This window comes from Zosterops lateralis, assembly GCF_965231275.1.
Source record: "Zosterops lateralis genome assembly, chromosome: 4".
Classification (NCBI taxonomy): Eukaryota; Metazoa; Chordata; class Aves; order Passeriformes; family Zosteropidae; genus Zosterops; species Zosterops lateralis.
The window spans coordinates 49210846-49236616 of record NC_139765.1 but is presented as its reverse complement, the minus strand read 5'-3'; the positions used below and the strand labels follow the sequence as shown (position 1 = coordinate 49236616).

The 25771-nt window shown below is 35.7% G+C and overlaps 1 protein-coding gene across 1 annotated transcript in view; it reads left to right on the top strand.

Moving 5' to 3' along the window:
* Positions 1-25563, top strand: part of TFEC (transcription factor EC) — a gene marked incomplete at its 5' end in the record, with an annotated part of 69943 nt that extends 44380 nt beyond the window's left edge. The window contains 5 exon segments of the mRNA XM_083859834.1: positions 6347-6461; positions 7323-7379; positions 10896-10971; positions 19059-19206; positions 20117-25563. Of these exon segments, the coding sequence (XP_083715960.1) occupies positions 6347-6461; positions 7323-7379; positions 10896-10971; positions 19059-19206; positions 20117-20497 (777 nt within the window). The 3' untranslated portion in view covers positions 20498-25563.
* Between the last annotated feature and the right edge of the window lie 208 nt (positions 25564-25771).

Genomic DNA, 25771 nt, shown 5'->3' with positions numbered 1-25771 from the left:
TACAGACTTGAACATTACTGTAAGGCAAACACATCATGCTAAGATTAGCCAAAATGGAAAAATACTTAAATAATATGTGATCATGCAAGTGAACACTGTTGTGACTTAGACCTGTTTAGGACTACAGGTGAATAGGCACAGACAACCTGATACATTTTATTACTGCATTCAGAATCCTTCTCTTGGAAGATATGGAGATGCTATTTTTTTGAGTCTTCCTTAAAATTACATGATATTTACCAACAGCTATCATGCTTTAAGGTTTGGAATGCCACATAATTTCCTTTCATAAATGTCTTTCAAGTAATGTTTTCCTTTATTACCCCCCCTCCCCCCAGCTTGGTATTAGGGAGTGCAAACTGTGATCACAGCTGTCCATTGCTAGTCATCCATGCTGTTAATAAACCCTTAGTGTTTGTTACACAGTCCTGCCTGCACAGCAATTCATACCCAAGTATTGAATGTAGCAATCTTCTCTCAATGAGACCTCCTAGTACTTCCCTTGGACACCGTCAGCAGGCACAGATGACAGGCCCCTGTGAGGTGTATTCGCTCAGGTAATCCAGCTGAAGTTTGCTTTTATAATTGGTCTAAGCTACAAAGTTGAGTATCTTTCAGGACTGAGCCCCATGAATGGAAATTCTTATGTTCCAGTCTTCGCACACAGGCATTGAAGATCTCATGACACTTCATACAAAAGGAAGAATGTTAACCCCAGTGTCCTTGCCAAATGCTAACTTCGTTAATTACAGTCTACTTTCTTTAATGCTCCTTGCAGTTTTAATTAGAAATAGTATTATTCTCTTCCTGTACTACATTGTCACCGGTTATTCCCAGTTAACCATTTGCTGTGCTAAAGGTTGTTGATCTTTTGTCCAAAGCTGGCTGTATTTCAGAAGGAAATATGGGAAAGATGGTGTATTATATTCTGCTATTTTTAATATTTCTATTCTCATTCCTTATGAGCTGCTTACATCTAAATTCCTAGATAGGTATGCATAAATATAGGTATCATGAATGCAAGGTTTAGAAATTATGTGACTTACAAGGACTTCTCAAAACAGCACAGGCATGAACCAATATGACACCTGCAAGATTAATGATTTGCTGGTACCTAGGAATTTTCATACCTAAATGTCTGTTTCCACATCTGAACTGAAAACAAGAATGTGATTTTGATATAGTGGAATCAGCTGGATTTTTAAAGCATTTTGGGATTCATCAGGTTTCATAGTGCTATAGAATTTTAAAATCATCGTTGTACACATATTTGATAATTCTGCCATTTTTAATAATTTGTACCTTTAGTAACATTGTGTTGAATTTTTGTGAAATTATGTATGCATCTATATCTATATCATCTATTTATGTATCTATATATATATATATACTTATCTTTTATTGTAGGCCTGGAAGATCTACCTCAGTACCATAAAAACTTTCCCTGCTTAAATGACACTATAAGCAATAAATTGCATTATGATTCATGGAGCTTTGGTACACATCCAAACAGCTAGATGTATTTTGACTCACAGTTTCTCTAATATATTGTTCTATATATATTGATTTTATAATTTGAAAATTAGTTGCTTACAGATGTCTACATTTCTACAAGAACTTCCTGTTTTGTCAGACGAAAAGTATGTTTCCTCATGTTGTATCAAAATTGGCCAAGTTCTACTATAAAATTGCTTTCAGTGTTCAGTAACATTAGCCAAGAAATTCCTTGGAATTTTCTGTCCTTGATATCAATGCAGAGCAAATTCAGATAGAGAGTTTCAACAAATTTTGACATATTTTTTGACTGTATTTTGTAAGAGTCTCTGGTTATCAGAAAAAATGATTAATTTTAAAGGAAGTCTTTCTTATGTGATTTTTAAAGTATGATTTTATTTGAAAATTTTCACATTAGGAGCCCAGAGAGGTTTCCTGAGTAAGTATGCATGGGAGGCTTGCGACATTCACCCCAAACTTTCTTCAGAGTCAAGAATAAAAGACAGAGATCATTCAGTTCATTTGGACAAATTCAAGTGCCCAAAACAGGTCACATAAACCACTCTCTATTTCTTCTGATCCTGAATCCCGACATTGAGAATTATTCCTTGCATACCAATTCATAGTAGATTTTTTGTGCTAACTGTAAATGAAGACAATGTGTCAAAGGGAGACCACCAGTGCCTGTATCCACAAAGCCACTTATCTGTCATAGTGGCCATCGCAGTATAACTGAGATTGCTACTAAATTCACTGAAGAAAGAGACAGTTGATTGTGCAATTGGCACTAACTTTCCATAACATTTCCTGTCACCTCAGTCAAGATGAAAGGCCTGTAGTTCCTCCATCCTCGTTCTGGCCCACCTTGTAGATAGGCATTGCGTTTGTTTCAGTAACTGCGACCTCCTCAGTTAGTCAGGACTTTTGGTAAATGACTCAGGATGGCTCAGTGAGCTCTTCTTCCAGGTCTGTCAGGGCCCTCAGGTGCATCCCATCTGGCCTCATGAACCTGTGTGTGTCTAAGTGGTATCGCAGGTCACTGACCATTTCCCTTGGATTGTGAGGTTTTCATTCTGCTCTGTCTCCCAGGTCAGGTGGCTGAATACCCAAGGAAGAAGTAGTACTACTCTTAAAGACTGAGGCAAAGAAGGCATTAAGTACTTCAACCTTTCCCTCATCCTTTGTTGCTGTGTTTTCTCCCACATCCAATACAAACATGGAAATTCTCCTTAACCCTCTTTTTGTTGCTGATTTGTTTAGAAACAATTTTCATTGTCTTTTACATCAGTAGCTAGATTAAGTTCTAATTTGGTTTTGGGCCTTCTAATTTTCTCCCTGCATAACCTCACAACCATTGCTGTCCTCTTGAGTTGCCTACCTCTTCTTCCACTATGCTTTTTTGCCTCAGTTCCAGCCAAAGCTCTCTGTTCAGCCAGGCCAGTCTTCCTCACTGGCTCACCTCACCTTTTCACACATGAAGATGTCTTACTCCTGCACCTCACCTTTAGCATTTTCTTCATGGTCCAGCCTCCCTAGACTCCTTTCCCCTTCAGGACTGCCTCCCAATAGAGTCTCTCAACCGGTCTCCTAAACAGGCCAAAGTCTGCCCTCTGAAAAGCTAAGTCTTGCTGACCCCTCTACTCACTTCCCCAAGACTCAAAAGCCTTATTGTTTCATGATCGCTGTGCCAAGGTGGCTGCCAACTGTCACACCTGTACAAATGCTTGTCTGTTCACAAACATCAGATCCATAGGTCACCTTCCCTAGTTGGTTTGCTCACCAGCTGTGTCGGGAAGTTAGCTGTCACACACTGCAGGGATCATCTGCACTGTTTCTTCTAGGCTGTTGTATTTCTAGACAACATATGATAAGTTAAAGTCCCCCTTGGGAACAAGGGCCAGCAATAACAAGGCTTCTCTCAACTGCTTATAGAATATTTCAGTTGCCTCTTCAACCTGGGTGGGTGGTCTAAAACAAAGTCCAGCTAGGAAAACTGCCTCGTTTGCCTTCCCCCTGATTCTTGCTTATAAATATGCAACTTTATCATCCCCATCATTAAGTTCTAGATAATCAAAACACTCCCTAAAATAAAGAGCTACCCCACTGTCTCTTCTTCTCTGCCTATCCCTTCTGGAGTAATGCTTATGTGAATCCTTCTAATTAGTGAGATGATAGGACTGTAGTCATCGGTAGTTGAATGACTTGGGTTTGGGCTTCATTTTCATCATCTCCATATAGAGTGGTGATTCTGTTTTCCTAATGGTTGATAAAAATTGTGAAATGGCAAGGGGTAGAATGCTGGAGAACCTCTGCACGAAACATAAGATGATATGGGACATTTGGCAAAGATGGTCTGAAAAGAGAATTAGACAAATTAGAGGGCTGGCAGTCACTGAATGAAGTTTAACAAAGATGAACCTTGAATTCAGCACCTGGGATGGGGCAACTCTGCATGTATGTACAGAGTGAGGAATGGGATGCTGGAAAGCAGTGCCACAGAAAGGGCCTCAAGAGTCCAGGTCAATGGCGAGCTGAATCTGAGCCAGCAGTGCTCTGGCTGCCAGGGGGGCAACCCTGTCCTGGGAGGCATCAGGGACACCATCACAGCTTTACAAGGGAGGGGATTGTTCCACAGGTGTATGGAATTGTCTTCACCAACCTGTAGTTGAATTCAACTGAAATGTCTACTCATGGTTTTAAGTAGAATTTACTCATGCTCTTTTCAACTGTCACACAATCTTAACTTTGGGATGTTCTTTTGTTGGTATTATTTTTTCCTTGCCAGCTAAATTAGCCATTCATTAACTTTTCTTTTGGATTTGGAGATTGTAATTTAAATTCAGACCTTTATGAATAGACTATAGAAATTTAAATATCTTTCAAGGATAAATTTGAGTTTCTGTTTGAAAATTATAAGCAATCAATTAAGTACCCCATGTTTGTGTCAAACTGTGGTGTGTAGGCCTGTTTTTCTCACTAAGGACTTAAATAATCTACTAGATTGAAGATTGCCAGCAGTTTCAAGCAAATTATTTAATTTATGCACACAGCTGTGTGAAATATGTAAAAAATGACAGATATGTTTTTCTCATTTGTTAGATTATTTATTAGATTATATTATTTTCAGTGGTTACTATTTCCTAGCATTTCACAAAAACAGTAGCCTAAATCATGCCAAAGTCCACTGAAACCTGGAAGTATAGGAGTGTAGGAGTCACATTGACTCTCAAATTTTTATCTCATTCTGTTTTCATACCATTTAAATAAACCAAATTCATTTACATGAATATGGGAAGTAATTAAATATGACTAGATCTAATGTGAGTTCACTCTTGTAATTTAATTATCTTATCACTGGAACAAAGAAAATGCAAAGGCAAAACTGCAGTGAGTTCTGTAATACTTGTCAGTTTACCCCTCAAATGAAACAAAGGTACTTAACGTGAGAATGGTCTTAGCATTTAAATCCTGCATATTAAACATAGCTTGTTCTGAGTAATGCTCATCTGAATTCCAAACATTCTTTTAAAAAATATTTTCACTGAGAGATCAAATGTATAAGCAGATTTTCAAAACTGACTTGGTGTTGTGATTTCTAATGGTATTCAAGAATTTTCAGTTTTCCTAAGTAATAAAGCTCTAATTTAAAAATGAGCATGTTATTTATGTGTGCTCAATACGAATTCTGATTGTTTCATTTCATTGTATGTAATACAACTGGGAGAATTTAACTCAAACTAGATTCTCAGATGATCTAGTAAAGTTATTAGCTAATTAAATTAAATTATTATTTAAAAATAAAACTAATTTAAAATTTCAGTTTTAACATAAAATACAGAAAGCACTGCCATGGAACAACTTCACAAGGAGCAAGTAATTAGGAAAATTGTCTCCATTCAAAGTAACTTGTAGTGAAGCTGACAATCTATTCAAAAAGAGAAATTATAAGAGTCTGAAAAAAGCTGGTTCCCAGCAGACCTATGGTTGGTGTCTCAATGACCTGCCTGGAAAATTCCAGGTTGTTTCAGGATCAATAGGTGCCGGGCAAATCTGTAACAACACATTTCTTCAGTAAACTTTTACATTTTTTACAGTTATTTCATATTTGTAAAGTTATTCAAGTAAAGGTAATTTTGCAATTACCTGAAATCCACATACTTTAGCCTTACTTTTCTTAGAGTGCATTCTATGGGCTTTTAAAAATAATATTATATTTTTAAGGGAATAAGGATATCGTCACACATGGTTATATGTTATACATGTTAAAGCCATTAGGTTATCTGGTCTATCCTGACAACAGTACAGCTCCTTTCCTCAAAGCATATTCTCTGATGTTCTGTCCACTCTAATTTTAACTATTACATATAACTAGGTCCCTGAGTCTCTATATTGCTAGAGCAGGCCCTATATGAAGTACCAATGCAGAGTTTACAGTTATGGTTAAAAAATAATACTGGGGAATATGGTCAAAATCAGCATGGTAAAGCTGACTTTCAATCTAATGCATATTTGAAGTGCAGTCATGGTAACCCTGGATTTAAAAAATATAATGTAGAAGCAATTGAAAAACAGACACTGTGGCTCATATGTTGCCATCACTGTAGATCTGAAGCCCACACAAACGGCACCTGTAGAAAAATGGCAGGCACTGATCCTTTGCTTTCAATTTTAGTTAATATTGTGTAACAGGAAACCTTCCCTTTAGATGTATGCAAGTGTACTCTTTCTAAAGAAAACCAGACTCATATCCAAAAATATTTGCTCCATTTGCATGCATTTTTTTTGTCTTTTAAGTCTTTTACTTATTTTAATTTTTTTTTCCTTATTCTTCTTTCCTTCCCTACCTTTCAAGCTATCTAGCAGCATTTTGGATATATATAACAGTGACCAGGGAATGGCACCAGCTAATATGGGTCTCACAAATGCTTCTTGCCCAGCTAACCTACCAGTAAAAAGGGAGCTCACAGGTAAAATAACTCTGAGATTTTAGTATATAACTGCATAAGTGATGATGTGTGTCTTAAAAGTTGAATAGATTTTTTCCATGGATAAGATATCTGTAATTAAATTCCTGAGAATTTTCAGTTTGTGGTTTCATTTAAAGAAAAGAACAAAGATCAAGGAGAAATATTTCCTTCTTTTTTTTCTTTACTAGTTCAGAAACCATGTTTGCCCCCTGTTTTTATGAACATCATGCTTCTAAAAAGCCTTAATATTTTAGAAAACAATACATTATTCCATGTTGGCTCTTGACCAACAATATAAATAAATTATGATCCATAAAATTTGTTCCAGGGTAGAACAAATAGTTCTTTTAAAACTTTACAATAAGGCTATTCAAGGTAAAGCTATATTAGTGGATTAAGAACTTTAAAAGTTACATTCAATTAATCCAAAGAATGCTAAAAATCATGTACAGTTTCTTAATGTCACTCAGAGGAAACAGTGAGTTTATTCAATATCTTACAAATCTGATTAACTCTTGCATTATGGGATATAGAAAATCCATATTGACCTTAATGTATTGTAAGTTTTACCCTGATACAAAATACAGGAAATTGGAGAAAGATACCCCTCCATGGCATTTCTACATTCTTAAATTTTAAAAAAAGTGCCGTAAAAAAAAGTTAAGCAACCTGCCAGACTTGCTCAAAATTTAGTACTGGTAGAACAAAGATTTGTCTATGAGATATTTTAATAATAAAAATAGTAATGCAGAAAAAGGACTGGAAGTCTGGTCTTTGTGATGAGAGGCCATTTTCAAAAGATGAAAGAAATACTGGAATTGCATCTTAAGGACAATTTTAATAAATATTACTTTCTGTCAGAAGCAGATACAAGAGCAATGGCAAAGGAGAGACAAAAAAAGGATAACCACAATCTCAGTAAGTATACATTCATCTTCCATCTCATTAAATGCAATGCATGGAGAATGCAAAACCATGATACATTAGCTACCACAATTCTGCTTTTCTTCTAGACCAGCATCTCAGCAGACTAATAAAATTGAACTCAGACTGCAAACACAGCCAACCATAAAGCTTTATTTCTTGTAATTAATTTCTGTCTCTGGCTTTGTCTTTCAAAATACTTTGCATATTGCAATTAATTTATTTCCCTATAATCACCTGCTATTATTTTTCCACAGTAGTACACTTTACTTGATGTTTTCTCTAAGAAATACAGTGCAAAGCAGACAAGAAAGGAGGCAGATTATGAGGAAAACAACAATGAAAATCCTGTCTTCATACTTTATTTACTGAAGCACCAAAGCAAGAGGCTGTATCTCTTTATGGGTAACAGGGAAGGAAAAAATTTGCATAGGATATCAGACAACTTCTAAGTGGTTGCTAAACTATTAAACTTATTGAAATTGTATGTCACCAAAGAAGATCAGTGCTGGACTGTGTGAGACTCACCAGTGTTCTGACTCTACCACACAAACCCCATAACCCCTGTCATCTGGGATACACTTCTGTTTCCTTTATGGGCAACAGTCTGGCTATGTCCAGATGACAAGCATGTTGGTACTAGAGGAACAGCTGTAGAACACAGTGAAATTCATAGTTCAGTGTCTAAATATTAGAACTACAAAAATAAAAAAACTATTTTAGTTTATATAGAATAGAAAAATACCCCATCAGTTTCATTACTGGGAGAAGATTGCCTATAAAATTACACGATTTTTCCCTCTAAAGCATAATTTGAAACAAAAAGCCTACAGGATTCTTTTTGGAAAATGTTGAATAAAGCAGTTACAATTTTCAAGTTCTCCTTTCCAATTCTTCCAACAGAAATAGTATGGGAATTGGATTCAATGATCCTTATGAATCACTTCCAACTTGAGATATTCTATGATTCTATGAATTTAAACCTAAATTGGTAATTAGTTAATAGCCACTCTTTATATCTTTATTCTTTTACTCCTGTCTTGTTTCTCTGGGTTTTCCAGTAATCAAAGAGGGATTTATGGCCTTACTTGCATGAAATTACATACCTGAAAGTATACACCCATTGGCACAATGTGCTAGCAATCACTATGGACAATCTTCTGCTACTTAGAATTTCCAGAAGGCATCCTTATATCTGTAATTTTTTTGTGAATTACAGACTGACCATGATGATTTTTAGACATATTGTTAGCCTGTAGTCTCTGAAATGGGGAGTTTTGCTGGACTAAGAAAGGGGGTGGGTAGGAGTTATTTGGAGCTGCAAAGGGAAAGAGAGTCTCATCATAGATACATTAGGAATGCCTGGACTTACTATTGCCTCCACTGTTTGCTTTGGCCTATCATAGTCCTTCCTGATCACAGAAGAAATGTCTGAGAACTTTCCCTCGCCACTGGCAACTGCACTGAAGGCCATGAAGATACCACTGCAGAAAGACAGCATTTGTTGTGGCTTGGCTCCAGGTGCATGCTACCGAGCAAAGGCTCTCTGGACATAGCTCTACTATCTAAAGGCTTGGACATAATAATGCATTGCGTATAGAGCCTTTATCAGTGTGATTTACCATTTTCTGAGGATCAGGTTTCTTAGTGATGGTCTGAAAAAACAATATTTGGAAGTTGATTGGAACTGTACAAACTTTCAATTTGCACATTGAATTAAGGTCTACATTTCATAGAAATGTTCTTGTACATTCTAATAACAAGGAGTAATAAAGACACTTGAAAAAAGTTTCTTTTGAAACACTGCATATTGAAAGAAACAATGAAAAGAAGTGGAACCCCTTCATACAACAGATAGAGTTTAAAATATTACTTAATTTTTTTGACATTGGGGTTCTTTTCTTCCAAACAATGTTATATCATAATCCAGTCCATTCAGCTTGAAAAAGAATTTTCTGATTTGGCTTATGTATAATTTGATGCTTGAAATACTACTGATAACTCAGGATATCTCTGGAAAGGTTACAGACATACATCAGGAAAGTTCCATTGAAATATGTTTCCAAGCTTAAAAATCTTCCCCCCTAACTCATTGACACAACCACCAGAAGTTTCTTTTCAGGAAAAGAAATTTGCAAAAATACAAAGAAAAAAGAATTCTGTAAGTGTTCACTTGTAAGGATAATTTTTTCTTTGCCTTGTTTTATAGCTAATGCTTAGTTGGCTACTTTTCGATGAATATCTTGCAGAGTTTTCCACAGTGTAAATATGAATTAAACAACAGCTATTATGCCATAGGACGGCATAGTTAAAGCACGTTCTTCAATTTTGTTTGCCATGCCATTATTTTGCCAACACAACTGAAATATATTTTTAAAATTTTTCAGTTGCTATGTGTTTCTATACATTGGGCTCTCCTACAAGACCCAGCACATTCATTCCAATACAATGCAGGGGTTCATGAAGCAGTACACTCAGGAGGATTACACCAATGGAACACCAGTAAAGACTGCTGGTTTCTGACACCCAGCAGTACCATAGTGGGACTACATTTTCACTGAATACACTATCGGTATCAAAATTATATACAAGTAATTCCCTAAAGCAATGGGATGTTCTCTGAACCCATCCACTAGAAAAATGTGAAGTTTCTGAAGGATAATATACACCAGCCTGGATACCAGTACAATGCTGATAAAGTGAACTGAGAGCACACAGAGAGGGTACTCATTTTAAGAGATTTTCTCTTTTTTCCTTCTAACCAAATAAACTAAAAAGTGAACCAAGGTGCCCTACATAGCTTGTCTTAGCAGAAGCATAACTTTAAATCCAGAAAATATATTTCATTGTTTAAACTATGGTGGGTTTTTTTCATTTTCTCTACATTTAAAAAAATAAAATAAATATTTTTTATGCTGTCCATCATCAAAGGAAACAGATGTAGAGGGGATGAAATGTTTTTGGGACATAGTCTTGCTCTGTTTCAGTGAGGGGATACGGTTGTAGTTATGTACTCTCTGTGGGTTTAAGTGCTGGTAGCTGTAAATAAGGAACAGTGAAGCTGTTACCTTGTGATCTGTAACAGGAGTTCTGCCAAAATATAAAATTGCTGGATGAATTATCTTGTATCCCCGTTGAAGTTACCAGCAAGACTCCACTAAGCTGAAATCTCTGTTCTGTTGGAGCATGGTGGAGAAAGAATATGTAAGCATCAGGAAAAAAGAAATCTTAGCTGACATTTAGTCAATATGTGGCTATTTAATTCTCTAGAAATCTAATTATAAATAGGGGAAAACCCTATAGTTAAGGTAAGATACAGACTTATGTACTGATGATAGAGTTCGTCCTGAGAGTAAGTCAGAGACAGGTAGGAACTCATGTTGGGACTGCTATTTGAGGAAGACTTTCTCTTTGTATTGACTAACATGTTTGTAACTAATTAAAATGTTTTATGTTGAATTTCTCCAAAAATATTTCACCATAAAAATAGTAACTATTTCTTTTTAACAGTTGAGAGAAGAAGAAGGTATAATATTAATTACCGAATCAAGGAGCTTGGCACACTCATCCCCAAGTCTAATGATCCGTGAGTTCAACTGTCTTTTCTATAATAATGTTTAGAGTATTAATACAGGAAAAAAGAGACGGTTGTGTATACTGGCTATAGGATTGAGTAATGGGATACAAGGTCTTCCAAGCCAGGTTACTGGCTCAGATCAGGCTGTTGAAGTAACAAACCTTTTGACAGATTTTTTCTGTTGGAAAAATGTTCTGTTGTGCCTGTTGGAAAAACTTACCTGAAAGCACAATAATATAAAAGCAATTTCAGGGTGTTTAACAGAGACTGCCAATTCAAGGGAAACAATCAAACAAACAAACCAAAAAACAATACAAACCAAAACCACAAAAACAACAAAAAAAGGCCAAACAGAAAGTCCATCCCTCTGTCCCCGAGCACAATTGTGTGGTGTCTCTGGAGAAGGAAGTAGTGATACTTTCTGCTCTTGCCATGGCCCTCTAGTGGGATAACACAAAGTTTACGTTGTCACTGTCTGCCCTTTGACTAAGAGAAAAAATAAAATCAATTTAAGTCTGTAGACTGAGCATTTTTCAAAAGTCCTCAACTCAGTGCAGGGAAAGCACCAGCCCTAAAATGCAAGAATAACAGTAATAATTGCTATAATTGCTATAATAATATCATTTTATACTAATGCATATACTTACAGAAACAAAAAATGCGTATTGCTTGAACTGTATGTGCATTCCCTTAAAGCCTATATTTGTCATCCACAGGAAAAAAGCTGCCTTGTAAAAAAGCCCATTGCAAGATTAACAATAACAATTCAAAGTGATTTTTAATGCAGAACTTTAGCCTTAGATTTCTCTTGTCGCTCAGGGAAGACTTAAGACAATGCACCAGCATGATTGCGACATGCATAAAATTGATTATACAGATTTTGTCTTTATCATTTGCATGTCAATACAGATGTGCATGATATTTCAAATGAAATAATCTATTGATATTCAGCTTTTTTAACCTTAAGGCCTAAGAAACTTTTGATTATATTAAGAATTTCTGCAACAATACAAAGCTGTGTGAGACTTATACAAGTAGAAGGTTGGCTTTACTTAAAGTGAAGCCACCAGAGAGAAAGTTAACATACTACATCCATTTTAGAGAATTCACAAACTCAGCTCCTTCTGTAGCATCCACCAAAGATTGGATAAATGGCCATGTTTTTTATTATTAGTATGGAATTAGGTGTTAAAGCTGAATTAAAAAGAAAAGCACTTTCAGTACGCAAATGAAGTTTTGGACATGTGATCCGTTGCAAGCAGAAACTAATAAAAACATTTTAATTTTGCTGTGCATCTTTCACTATTCAATACCATTTGGGCAAGTAATTGAAAGATTTCTCAGAAAAACAGTGGATGGCACTGTTGGTTTGCAGCTATAAAGCAAAAATAGAAATTGGTTATACTGCAATTAGAGACGGGCAAGGGGTACAAATTCCAGTTGCACTTTTTGATTGCCTATACAGATGTTTCACTTACATGTTTTAGTCTGGATTCAGGTTGAATTTCTGAACTCAATCAAAACATTAATACCTAGAGTAATCATTTAAGCTGTTCTTAAAATTATTTACCTGGACCTGCAGTTTTGCTCCAGTAAGTGAATGATGGACTTCACCCTCAGTTTTTGGTGTTTTTGCCTGATGAAAAAGTTTCAGGTATAGATTCTGAAATCATTGCCTTATCTTGTTTTAGTTTGCAAACCCATGACTGAGTTCAGCGGTGTGATCAGACCCAGAGTGGTTTATGTTTACAAAAGCACAAGGTGAACTTAAGTATCACATTCTGAAGACTGCTGTCTTCAAAAGGCTGATACTCAGTACTCCTTTGGAAGGCAGGCCTACTAAAAAGCTTTTAAGTTAGTGTTAAGAAAAAAAAGACATCAAAATGCTCAGGGCTTTTGAAAAACCAGGTTACAACATAGTTTTACTATAGCTTAGTTCAAGGATAAATTAATTCAAAGAAGTGTAAGTACATTTTTTGTATTTGTATTTTAGGTGGAGATATATTAATTTGAATATGTTTTGTTGACTGAGTAGAAGGAAGTTTTTATTACCTTTTGATATGGTCTTGTTCTGCCAAATCATAACTCAGCATCCTTATTCTTTCTTTCAGTTCTTGCTTTTTACTTCCATAGCACCTTATTGTGCCCCCAGTCTGCCCCCTCTTTGAAAGAAAGAGATTTATCATGGCTTACAGTACTTTATCTGTAACATTTATCACACATAGCATTTTTTGCCTCGTATTGATTTTAGAAGATTCTTCTTATAGTGGAAACTTAACTGTAAAAGGAGAAAGCTTACTGATGCTTAGGCTAATGACAGTGAAAAAAATCAGCCTCTGCATTGAAGAGCAAATACTACTATAACTAAGCCATTGTGGTTAGCATGCCTGTCCCAGATGGCTTGCTTCAAAAAGATTACATTCAGAATCAGAAACAGAAAAGGACATTTTTATGCCATTTGGAAACCTTTTGTGATTTATATTTCTTAGAAGGGCTGTGTGGGGTTTTTATTTCACTTTTGTTTTGTTGGTTATGTAGTGAACTTGTTTGGCTCCTGCAGAGCTTCTGCAGGGTCTTTCTTTTGACTGGATTAAACCCTTATTCTTTTCACTTTTTTTTTTTTTTCCTAATTTAATGATGAAAAGTGTGGATTACATTACATAAATGAATGGGTGTTTTAAGTTCACTTCATCAGCATTAGAAAATGAAGATAAGTATAAGTTACAAAGAACTATGACTCTTTTGTTTAATTTTCAATGCTTAGATATCCAAGTGCTAGATGATTCAGAAATGCAAATCAGTTTTACAGAATAATTCAAAAATAGAATTTTTAAAATGCCAAAAATACTCAGTCCTTTTTGCTGAAAAACTCATAACCTCCTCTTTTTATTATGCCTGCCTTTCCATTTGTGTTCAACCTTCCACAATCCACCTTTTAGGTGGTTAACAGTATTTTTTACTGTGATAGAGTCTGGCAATGCCTACACAAGAGCAGTTTAATGATAGTCACACTTAAATTGCCAGAAAACTAAACAAGAAAAAGCCCCTTCCTTCAAGAATTCTAGTAATTTTACAGAACTGGAATATTAAGAGAACTGCTGAGGATTTGGGTTGCTCTCACTCTCTCCTTTCTGCTCTCTGCATCTCTCTGTGCCTGACCTGATGTCTGCCAAGAGACCCTCTAGCAGCCAGCACAGACACATTTCTTGCAAAGGAAAGGCTTGTGTACACCCACGCTGGTATAAAGGGGAAACTTGCTGCCTCTTTCAGAATAATACACTTTGCAATTGTGCAAGTCTTCAAAACAAGTACAAAGTCCTTCCAAGTACTTCTTTGAGCAAATTTCTTCAGTTTAAAGCTAATTTCTCAGAAACAGGGAAAGAAATATTCTGCAAACACAGTTTCAACTTTGTAAATGTATTTGTTATTAGTAACTGGCCTGTGTCTGGCAAACTCTGTAACTATCACACACTTTCAATCACTGCTTTTATTAATTAGTTCTAATCTTAGATGACCAGATGTTCCCATCATTCCTACAGGAGTTCAACTTCTGTAAATTAGGGAATCACCTTTGACTTCAACAAAGTTAAATTAATGGAAATGAGCTGAAGATCAGTCTCTTTTCTATGTTTTGTTTCTCCAAAATGAGAAACTCTACTTGGTGAGTTACATGTTTTGTTCTGGGCATCTGAGTTTTGTAGAGAGATTCAGATGTTAAAGTGAGAGACAGGATTCAGAGATTAATAAAACATAATGTGTTTTTACTTTATTTAAAAAAAGAAAATCCATACAAATCTTGTTATTTTTGGTAAAGCTCTGTTTATTAAACTCACTAACACATCTGTAACTCGCTAGAAACTTTAAACTCTACCACGTGGACACACAGGAACAAAGAAGCAATCCTACTTTACTGACGCCATTACTGATGACCAGACTGGAAAACATCTTACTGCTCTCAAGTGACTTGGTTTAGATGTAGAATTTCCCATGTATTTCAGTATTTACAGGATGGTGCCATGCATGCATTTAATAAAAATCAAGACTAAGAAAAACAAAAGCCAAATAAAAAGAAAAATAGAAAATTAATAGAACTGAAAGATAAAACGAAGAAAAGAATTCCTGCCATATCTGAAGATAAGTAGGTCTATAGCTAAGTTTTTAAGATGAAAACAGTTAAGAATGCAAATATTTTGTCTGTTTTTATACAGAAGCTTCCAATTAAATAAGTAACAGCTTCTAGTGATTTCTCAGTTTTAAAGGTTCTAAAAATGTGTTTGTAGACATTTTAATTTCAGTTTTTATCTCTAAGAGCAATCTACAAATCTCTAAAAAGCAAAACCTACAATTTCCTAGTGACATTTTAATAACTTTTAAGGTAGTTTTATTTAGAATTCAATGTTTGCAGAGAAATAACAGAAACCAAATAACTGATCAGAGAATTTCTGAATTCCTCTTATGCACTTCTTCTGCCTTGAGTTAACCCATTTTCAAATGCAGAGTTGTTTTTTCTTCCCATCATAGACAAATCTGCTTGCCTGCCTGATATGTACAGCTAGATGCATTTCAGACTATTGGTAGCCAGGAATCTCGCCTTTACCAGCTTAAATTTGCCTTCCTCCTCACAAGTTGCATTGTTGCTCTTCCAGCCCTGCACATCTGCAGAGAGCTTCTGTTGCTCTGCAGCACTGTTCTGTGACTGCTGTGTGTGCTCTGGGCTAGAATGAACAAACAGTGCCTGTGATGCAGAATCAGCACAGACACCTTCAGTATTTTCATTAGATCCTGGTAAAGAGAGACACGAAGTGAAATACACGTTGACTTCTAAGGTCACCACCTGTTCCTTTGCTGTACTGCCTTCAGACACTGGAAGGTTTAACTTCGATATTCCTCATTCAATAAGACACCAACCAGTTTATGTACATGAGAAGAGATGTAGAAGCCATATGTGGGATATGCACACATGCACAGACACACACATGTGTACACAGGTTAAAGAACAGCCTCTTAAGCAACAATAGTAACCACTGCATTTTTTTCCTAGCTCTTCATTACAGTTTTGCCTCTCAGATCTGTAAATATTACCACAAGTGATATCTAGCCATGTGTATCTCATGCAAAAGCTGACCAGGTCCTTCTCTCTAGCAGTTTGAACCCAGGAATTAGTCTTCCAGTGAAGATTTATTTAAAACTATGAAAAAAATCATTTCCATAGAACTAAAAACTAAAACTATCAAGGAAACATGAACTAAAAGCAAACCATATCAAAAGGTGATATTAAGTGTAACAATTAAGTGTAACAGGAATGAATTTCATAAAAAAAATCTTCCAAAAACAGCCATGAATACACGACTTATTCATTTGTCAATCAGAAACATCAACCAAAAATAACTTTGTCTGATTTTAAATTCATAAAATTTCACAACTGACATGAATTTTTTTTAAACACTATGAAATATTTTCTTAATATGTGATCTATTCAAATTTTCCTGCTGCTGTTACATTTCCTCAATTATTTCCATTTTTCCAGCTATGGATTTGTTTCTAATTTCATCATACTGTATCTTTAGGTTTGGACCATCAGTTCAAACCTGTGTCAATTTTTTTTTTAGTACTTACTAGAGACTAACCTCCTTGTGTTTCTCCATATAACATATATAGCTCATATCTGGGATGGGAGGAGAGAATCCCAGTTTGAAAAGTTATTTTCCTGCTAACTTTATTTATTTTACTTATCTTCTTTATTCATCAATGGTCTGGCATAGATAGAGAGACGCTTTACTGCCTTTCAAACTCCACTGCAATTTAGTCATAAAGAGGGACCTCTCAGTATTTTACCTAACTTTCCAAAGAGGTGCAAAGAAAGTGAAACTGTGACATAGTGATGGCCGTCAAAGATTTGTCCAGAAAATATGTATACTAAAAACTTCCTTAACCTTTAAAGTTTGAACATAGCTAAGCCATTTGAAAGGAGAAAGTCCTCTCCTAGGACACAGCCCATGGGATTCTGGCAAGAAATTCTGTCTTCCCAACTGCTCAAGAGATACAGGGACAGGAAGGAGAAGGCAGAGGAGCTGCCAAGAGATGATTCAGCCATCATGAGGGAGATGTATTCTTCTCTTGGCTCACAGTCCCATCTCTGATCTAGCTTTTTTGACCAGGCAATGTCTAAACCAGAATACATACCCAATTATGCTTTGGCTTTGTAGACAGTAGGGTTGTAGGCAACAATTATTTTCTATGTGACCCCCTCACTTTCTAATCCCCAAAGCTGCGCATTTCTGACCTGCAGCACTGAGAGGAGGGGAGGTCCCAGTATACTAGAGCCTCACAGGTTTGTGCTGTCCAGAGAGAACTGACATTTGAATTTGAGCACTCTTGGATCAAAAAAATGTTACTCCCAAATCTCTAGCAAGTTATCTGAATTCTATGGTATGGTTAAACACTGATGCTTTTTCACAAATAATTTTGTGCATTCCTCTTAGTATCTTAAAATTATCAGCTTCATTCAGATTTTATCCCTAGTAAGACAACAGGAGAATCTGGGTGGTCTGGGTCCCTAAATCCTGTACCTGCCTGGCTTTTGCACTGTACTTTCAGAAGAAAAATAACTGGAGAAATCTCTAAGGATACTTAGCCTCATGAGGGAAATGAAGGGGCAAGTACCAATCTCTTCACTCTCGTGACCACTGACAGGACTCAAGGAAATGACATGAGGCTGAGTCAGGGGAGGTTTAGGTTGGATTCAGGAAAAGGTTTTCACCCAGTGAGTAGCTGACCACTGGAAACAGACTCTCTGGGGAAGTGGCCGCAGCACCACTCCTGGCAGAGGTCAAGGAGTGTTTGGACAATGCTCTCAGGCACATGATGTGATTCTTGAGGTGTCCTGTGCAAGACCAGGAGTTGGATTCACTAATCCTGGTGGGTGCTCTCCAACTCAGCATATTCTATGATTCTATTAATAAGGGAAAGTGATAATAGCTGGGCATATTTTTTTTTTTTCTCTCCATAAAGGACAGCTTGTAATTATATGTCTTTGGAACAGGCATTGAAAAAGTGCTTGTCTCCCCCAACATCAGATTCTTACTTGTTTTAACAGCTTTTCTTTCTCACGGTTGTGTTTGGGACCAGAAGCTTGGCCAACCTTCTGCTCAGCCTAAGCAATCTTGCAGTGAAGTCGATCGTTTGGATAAAGCCTACATATCTGTATATTTAATGCAGTGAGCCCATCCTGTGTAATAAAATACTGAAATTTATTAGAAATTAAGCATTTTCAATGAAATTGCTTGTTCCAAGGCCTTAGTTAAAGGAATTAATGAAAATTTGATAAATGGATACATGAAAGTCTTTAGACAGTTTCATCTGAACAACTGTTTCGTTGCTAGTAAGGCTGCATGTAAGCTGGGACTCAAACCATGGCTTCCTGAATGATGGGCAGATTTAATCTAATTTTCTTTGTGAAGCTTTTACTTTGAGTTGGGATCTGCATGTAGCTGTAGATTATAACTTGTTTTTTATATTGTTTCAAGATTTTTGAACATGATTTTTGCCATTCCCTAATCATTATGGTTATGAAAGTGTGATTTTTCTGGTCTGTCATGAATGAGGAGTGGCATTCAGCACAGATCATTTTTTTCTCTACAAGCATAAAAGCAACCTCATTAGTAAGTCAGGTAAAAGGAGTAGTATATTCAAAAGGATCTTTAAAAATTTAGGCTTAAGTCCTCAGTAATGTATATTTCCTAGTTCATTAATGCAGAAATACTGCACATAGATTTTAATCTTAGAGTTAATAATAAAAGCAATTTTCACTAAAAATATAAAAACTGTAATGGTAGAATCATGATATTGCATTTAGCTCTCCCACAAAAAGTCACTTTATTACTTTCTTTTGACACTTATTTTCATTCTGGGATTAATTTTACTATATAAGGGCTTCTTAACTATTCTATTAAAATTTCCATTCAGAAGCAATAATATCTAAGAGTGAATAATAGTCATGTAAATCATTATTTCATATTAATGTAAAAGATTTTGTAAGTTCTTATGAATTCTGCTGACATGCACAATTGTGAAAAGGTTATCTCTACATTCTGCAGTGATATGCGCTGGAACAAAGGAACTATTTTAAAAGCATCAGTAGAGTACATCAAGTGGCTACAAAAAGAACAACAGAGAGCCAGAGAATTAGAACACAGGCAGAAGAAATTAGAGCATGCTAACAGAAGACTTCTACTCCGAATTCAGGTTTGTATAAGTGTTGCCACGAACTACAAAGCTTTCCCTGTACTTAGCCCCCATCAAATGTTGTTAATCTATATAATTTTTCTTCAAATGATGTTTATTAAAATTAAATTGACTTTGCCTATTTATTTCTCTGTATATTGGAGAGGGAGTATTTTTTTTAGATTTCCAGGAAAATTCTTTGATAATTGTGCCTTGCCTTACATAAAGTAACTAGTGGAAAAGCAATAAAGTACTTGTAAAAACAGTTTCATTATGCGTGTGTTAGAAACCAAGACAGACAAAAAAATAACGAAATAAGGATATTCCTGCAACCAAAAATCAATACTAGACATAAAGTTCCCTTCAGAATTTTAATTTTCCCTTTCAAACTATTTAATGCATTACACTTTCCAGTAAGAGTGTCTTATGTTTTATCTGCTTTTGACACAAAGAAGCAGAATATAGCCCTTCGTGGCTTGAAAAGCAAGATTCTAATATAGACACACACCTATGGAAACAGGATGGATAAGTAGGTAGATATCATCTTACACACGTTGATTTACTCATATTTCTGTATAATATAAGCACTATCAAGTAAAGAATCTTCTTCTCTGGATAACAGTTTTATAATGAACTATCAAGTTGCAACATTTTTCTCCTATCTTCATTGGATTCAGTATGCAATGGTTTTAGAGAGCCTACCTCTTCCTGTAGAATAGTTGCTTAATGACAACTTAGAAAGGGATATAAAAACACTTGAAGGGCAAATTTTCTGAGATGAAAAAATTTAATATTTTAAAATTTAATCTCACAACAGGGCAATAGGTATAATAAATTCTCATGCATGATTTGTATACTTTCTGCAATTGCTCTGAAGAGACTTTTCTCTCTTTTTAAATTGTTGTCTAATTATTTTTGTTTGAAATGTTAGGAACTGGAGATCCAGGCACGTGCACATGGCCTTCCAGTCATGTCTTCACTCAGTGCTGCTGATTTAGCTGCACAGGCCATCAAGCAACAATCTTATCCAGAGGAGAACTCTGTAGACTACTCTCAACAAATGCCTCAGGTACATGGACAAAATTCTGATGTCTGCAATGGATCTACAGCCTTTTCTGATCCACTTTCACACTTCACAGATTTGTCCTTCAGCGCAGCTTTAAAAGAAGAACAACGACTAGAGGAAATTTTATTGGATGACACAGTGTCACCATTTGGAACAGACCCACTCTTGTCCTCCGCATCTCCAGCTGCATCAAAAGAGAGCAGCAGGAGAAGCAGCTTTAGCACAGATGATGGAGATGATTTATAAAGGCAGAAAGGGTCTCATACTTCTCTAAACCACAGTGTTAAAAGACTGAGTTGAACGTAAACGTGGTGTTTGCTCTTATTTTAAATACCTATAAGGAGAGATACTGTAAAAATCAATTACTACATGACAAGGGTTTCAATCAGCCCTTACTTCACAAGAAAATAAGATGGACATGAACTCATATCACTCTGCCCCAAATTCACTCTCTGTTCACAGCCTCCATTTGCATAAATCTCTCTTCACTGGGAATATTTTTACTATCACTTCATGACTTTTTATTGTACTATGAAAAGTTACCGCAAAAGGTATACCCATGTTGCAAAACTGTATTCAAACTCTTTTCAATCTGCTTACACTTCTCTGCTACAAATACGAGTTTTAGTAATTTTATAATTTCTTTTTTTTTTATAACTAAAAATTCTACAAAATGTGAAGCAACAGAGAACTATTTAAGCTGGGAACTGTAGAGATGTTGCAGGTTTTAAAATCTAAAAAAGTCAGATGGTAATGCCTTCACACATGAAGTTTAAACTGTGTGGGCTTCTCTTTAAAAGGAGAAAATCCATTAAGCTTTCCATGGATTGCCATTAGTTTTTCAATTTCATTTGTAGAAAAAGAACCCTCTTTTAAGTATATTCTTTAATGACACAGAAGAAAAATGGAAACTAACATAATGACAGGGATTCAAATGAACTCAGACAGAAAAAGACACATCATTGCAGCAGAAAGACTGTGGATATACAAGACAGCACAGACACTCCATGCTACAGTTAGCACAATTTAAAAAAGCAGTACTTGTGACAGTGCTATGTCAGCTACTTATTCCAAGAATATTCAAACTGTGTCCTTTTTTATGTGGAAGAAATTGGAATTCAGATACAACACTGGGCTGTTGGATGACACTTTCAGTGTCCTTTGACAGCACAGTGAGGTTTTTCTCAAGGGACTCTATCCATACGTGTACTTTTGATCCATTTGGAAGCAGAGGGAAATGACAAGATTCCCATTGCATACACTATAAACAACAAGAATTTAATTTCATATTTGGTTTGGACTCCCTGCAGAAAACCTGGAAAGGAAGACTTCTCAAACTGAAGGGAATATTCAGAAACACTGATGTGATGTACTACCTCTCATAACCAGCTTGCTAGGAGGGAGCATTCAGAAAACTCTGTACATAGTGAAATTCTGGAGAGTGATGTACTTAATGTTCCTGAAGAACATTAAGTGCAGTCATTCCAATTGTAATAATAAAACATGGGAAAATAAACTGGAACAGGTTCTTCATAGCTCTCCTTCAAAGCCAAAAGATCAAATTAAGGAGCTGTTGTGGTTTAACCCCAGGCAGCACCCAAGCCTCATGCACCCACTGGGTCACTGCCTGGCCAGAGTGACTGGGAAGAGAATTGGAAGGGTAAAATCTGGAAGGCTCTTGGGTTGAGATAAAGACAATTTAATATGGAAAGTGAAAGCCACACACAAAAGTGAAGCAGAACAGGGAATTAATTCACTGCTTCCCGTGGGCAGGCAGCTGTTCAGCCATCTCCAGGAGAGCAGAGCCCCGTCACATGTAATGGTGACTTGGGAAGTGAAATGCCATCACTCCAAAACCTCCAGCCCTTCCTCCTTCTTCCCCCCACTTTATATACTAAGCATGATTTGTTGTGGTGTGGAATATCCCTTGGTCAGTTGGGGTCACCTGTCCTGGCTGTGTCTCTTCCCAAACCCTCTGAACATCCTTGTCAGTGTGTCAGTAGGAAAAGCAGAAAAGGCCTTGGCTGTGTAAGCCCTGCTCAGCAACAACAAAAACATCTCTGTTCAGCAGAAAGCCAAAATTCTTGCCATTATGAAGAAAATTAACTCTACCCCAGTGGAAGCCACCACAGGAGTTCCATAATGATTCAAAATATGTTTCAAAAGTGTGCATTAATTTTGCTGTCACTGAGCCTGACTCACTCCAGAAGTGTCACAGATTTGAAAATAGTAAGAAGAGATTGAAATGGATTACTTTTTCCATGAACATTTTAAGTTTTTAAAACAATACTATCCAAAACCAGAGCAATTGTTTCTTACTATTGCCTCTTTTGTTATTGGTACCTGGGCCCTCCTAACAGTCATTGTGAGGTCTGTGTTCCTGCCAGGCCACAACCCTGGCAGTGTCACAATAGTTTCATAACTGGAAAATTAACAGCTGGATAAAAAAATCACACCCAGATGGCTATGAAAGATGATAGTGTGTCCAATTTCACAAGAATATTTATAATTTTAGGAATCTCAAGGTTTTCTATGAGTCAGTGTAAACCACTTGGATGTAAGGTGACCTGTAAGCAGAGACCTGACTATTAGAAGGGGCTTTGATACACTCACACTTCATGGATAAAAAAAAGACAACAGACTGAGTTATGGTAATATTATTTTTTTTTGTTTGATGTTTTCATTTGTCTTTTTATTTATTTGTTTGGTTGGTTTAGTTTTTAGTTATTTTATTTATTTTGTTAGGGTTTTTTTTGTTGTTTTGTTTTTGTAGCATATCAGAAACACAAACAAGTATTAACCAAAGATAACTGGATATAGGACTGACTGCCACCTAAATTGGATTAATTAAAAGAAGCATAGTTTGTCATAGTTTTGTCAAAGGCAATTGCTAATATTGACATCTGAATCCAAAATATGATTAATTAAAAGTAACATTTATGCCCATAGTATGTCTAGCGTAGTGTGAGTACTGTCCATTTCAGCTGACAAAAGGAAGGGTTATTTGGTTGATATCAAATGCCATTTGTCCTTGTACTGCAGTTTCTACTACATTAGTTTTAAATACACCAGTGTGGATTGCTCATAATGGAGAAAAAGAAATTAAATATGGATGTATTACATGATTTTCCCATTGAACTTTTACGTGTGAGTTAGACATACTTCTGAACTGTACTGACTTTAAATAACATCCTGAATTTCATCACTTTTATAAGCACTGTCCTAAAAAAACATTATAGTGCATCCATTAATTTTTTTAAGTTGATTTTCATTCTTCTGACAATTGCTTCAGTCTAAAGCACCAGAATTTTTCTCTCTTCTTGCATGAGAAACTTAAGATAGTCAATGCTCTTTTTGCAAGGCACTGTATTGCATCTACCATTAAATATAATCATGCTGTCTTCCTTCACACAAAACCCCCAGCCCCCTTGCCCAAAACAATAAATGCATTGATCCTTCTAGGTGTTTGTTATGGCAATGGCATTTCACCAACACTGCATTTTTTCCTAGTAAGAAGTCATCATAATTTAGTATTTCAGCTAATAATTACAACCTGGATTACAGGTTAACCCTTGAAATTACATGGCGGTACAGACTTCAAAACCAGACTAGGACATTCTGGGGATTAATAGGTGCTACTGAAGGTATTTAGGAGATGCATGTGCTGGTAATCACATCCCAGACTTCCTGGAGAAAACAATCCCTCTCCCACCACAGGTTTGGATATGGTGCTGTGAAACTGAGAGGACTTCTTGGGCAGAGCCAAGTCCAGTTCTACTAGCTTCTGCAGAGGAAAAGGATTTCTTAACTACAGGGACAAATCCTGACATTTTCTGTCAGGTAGAATTTCTTTGCTGTCCATGCAAGTTTTATTGGGCTGAGTTGTGGTGCAAGCAAAATAAATTTTTTAGCTTTTTCCAGCAGAGATCTGTTTAGTGAAATCTCATGAAAAAGATGCCTAATATGCCCGTGGATCTGGGCCTAGAAAAGAATTTGAAGTCTTACAGATCTTGCCCTCAAGCAGGGCAGGGGGTAGAAGAACTGGCGATTTTTGTCAAGATGTACTAAATGTGGAGTTATTGCTTGTTTTCAATAGCAGCTGTTCAAAGCTGGTGGATATATTCCAACAGAATCCACAAAACAGCAGACTAATAATTACACAAAAGTAAAGGGAGTTGAAATATTAACATCCTGTTTAATTCATGGCATGAATACACATGCTATACTAAGAAAAGAAAACTAAATTATCTCATTGTGCATAGCATGGATAGTGGGAAAAGCTACAGTAAGTGCAAACAGTTTTAACAAACAGAAACTCAGTTGCTTTATACAATAAAATAACTAAATAGAATTCAGTCACTTAATCTTAATAAGAACATTGATATTATAATACTTTCTGAATTTAATAGAGCTGTATATATGAATGGAGGATGTAAAATTATTGTAATTTATAATTATGTTAAGTCTCTTAGATAAGTAAAGGCATTTACATTGCTATTATGAGACTGTAGAATATTTTTATAATAATTGCTATTTTTCATTGTTAACCATATAGTATCTTGTTTTCTAAGTCATTGTATGCAGACAGAATGTACTTTATTACGCACTATATATGCAATCTTTTTACAATTACATTTTATACTTGCTGGAATTTTATGCTTATTGTATGAATATAATTAAAGGATTGAAATGAAAACATTTTTTTATATGTCCCTTGTCAAACTTCACTGTCCAGACCCTCAAAAATGCCACCAAAAAGTAATATAGTAACATCCAGTAAGAACATCTGAGATACCTAATAGACAAAACACTTCACCACTGCTAAACATTTAGTCCATTATGATACATCATCATCCAGTAGCATCCCATTAATAAAAATAATTGATACATTCTTTAATATGGTCTCCTGCCATCTGCTTATTCCTGCTGCTAAGGCTTTGATTTATGGAAAGTGTTTTCAGAATGTTGCAAAATTGCTAGCAGGCATGATGATATCAGTAAAATCACTAAGAAGCTCTACAAAAACCTTTTAATGTACTAGATGTTCCCCAGACAATCTAGGATAAACAGAATATTGTATTTTAAGATGTAAAACATTTTTTAAAGCTGATAATTAGGTAGCATTTAGCACTAAAAGATACTCACTTAAGGAAGTAAGTAAGGATTCGGATTTCATTTTGAATTCCTAATATCAAAAGTGCTGCCTTCTTTAGAAGATATTTGGTGCTTTCTGTGGATGAAATGATGTAAAAGTTGTTGAGTGGCAATACAAATTTCAACTATAGTTTTGTAACAGTATACCATTTCATGTAAAATGGTGCTCATTGTTTGTGTACATCAGATAAACATTTTATCTGTACTAAAGATTTCTTCAGTCTCTTTATTTTGTCAAATCATTAAGGCACCCCATTAGTATTAAAATTGAATATTATTATAAATATTATTTAAAGTTCAGTGATTATCTATAGAAAGAAGCTTTTCTTTTTTACATATTTATTATGTACTTAGCATTTGACCATA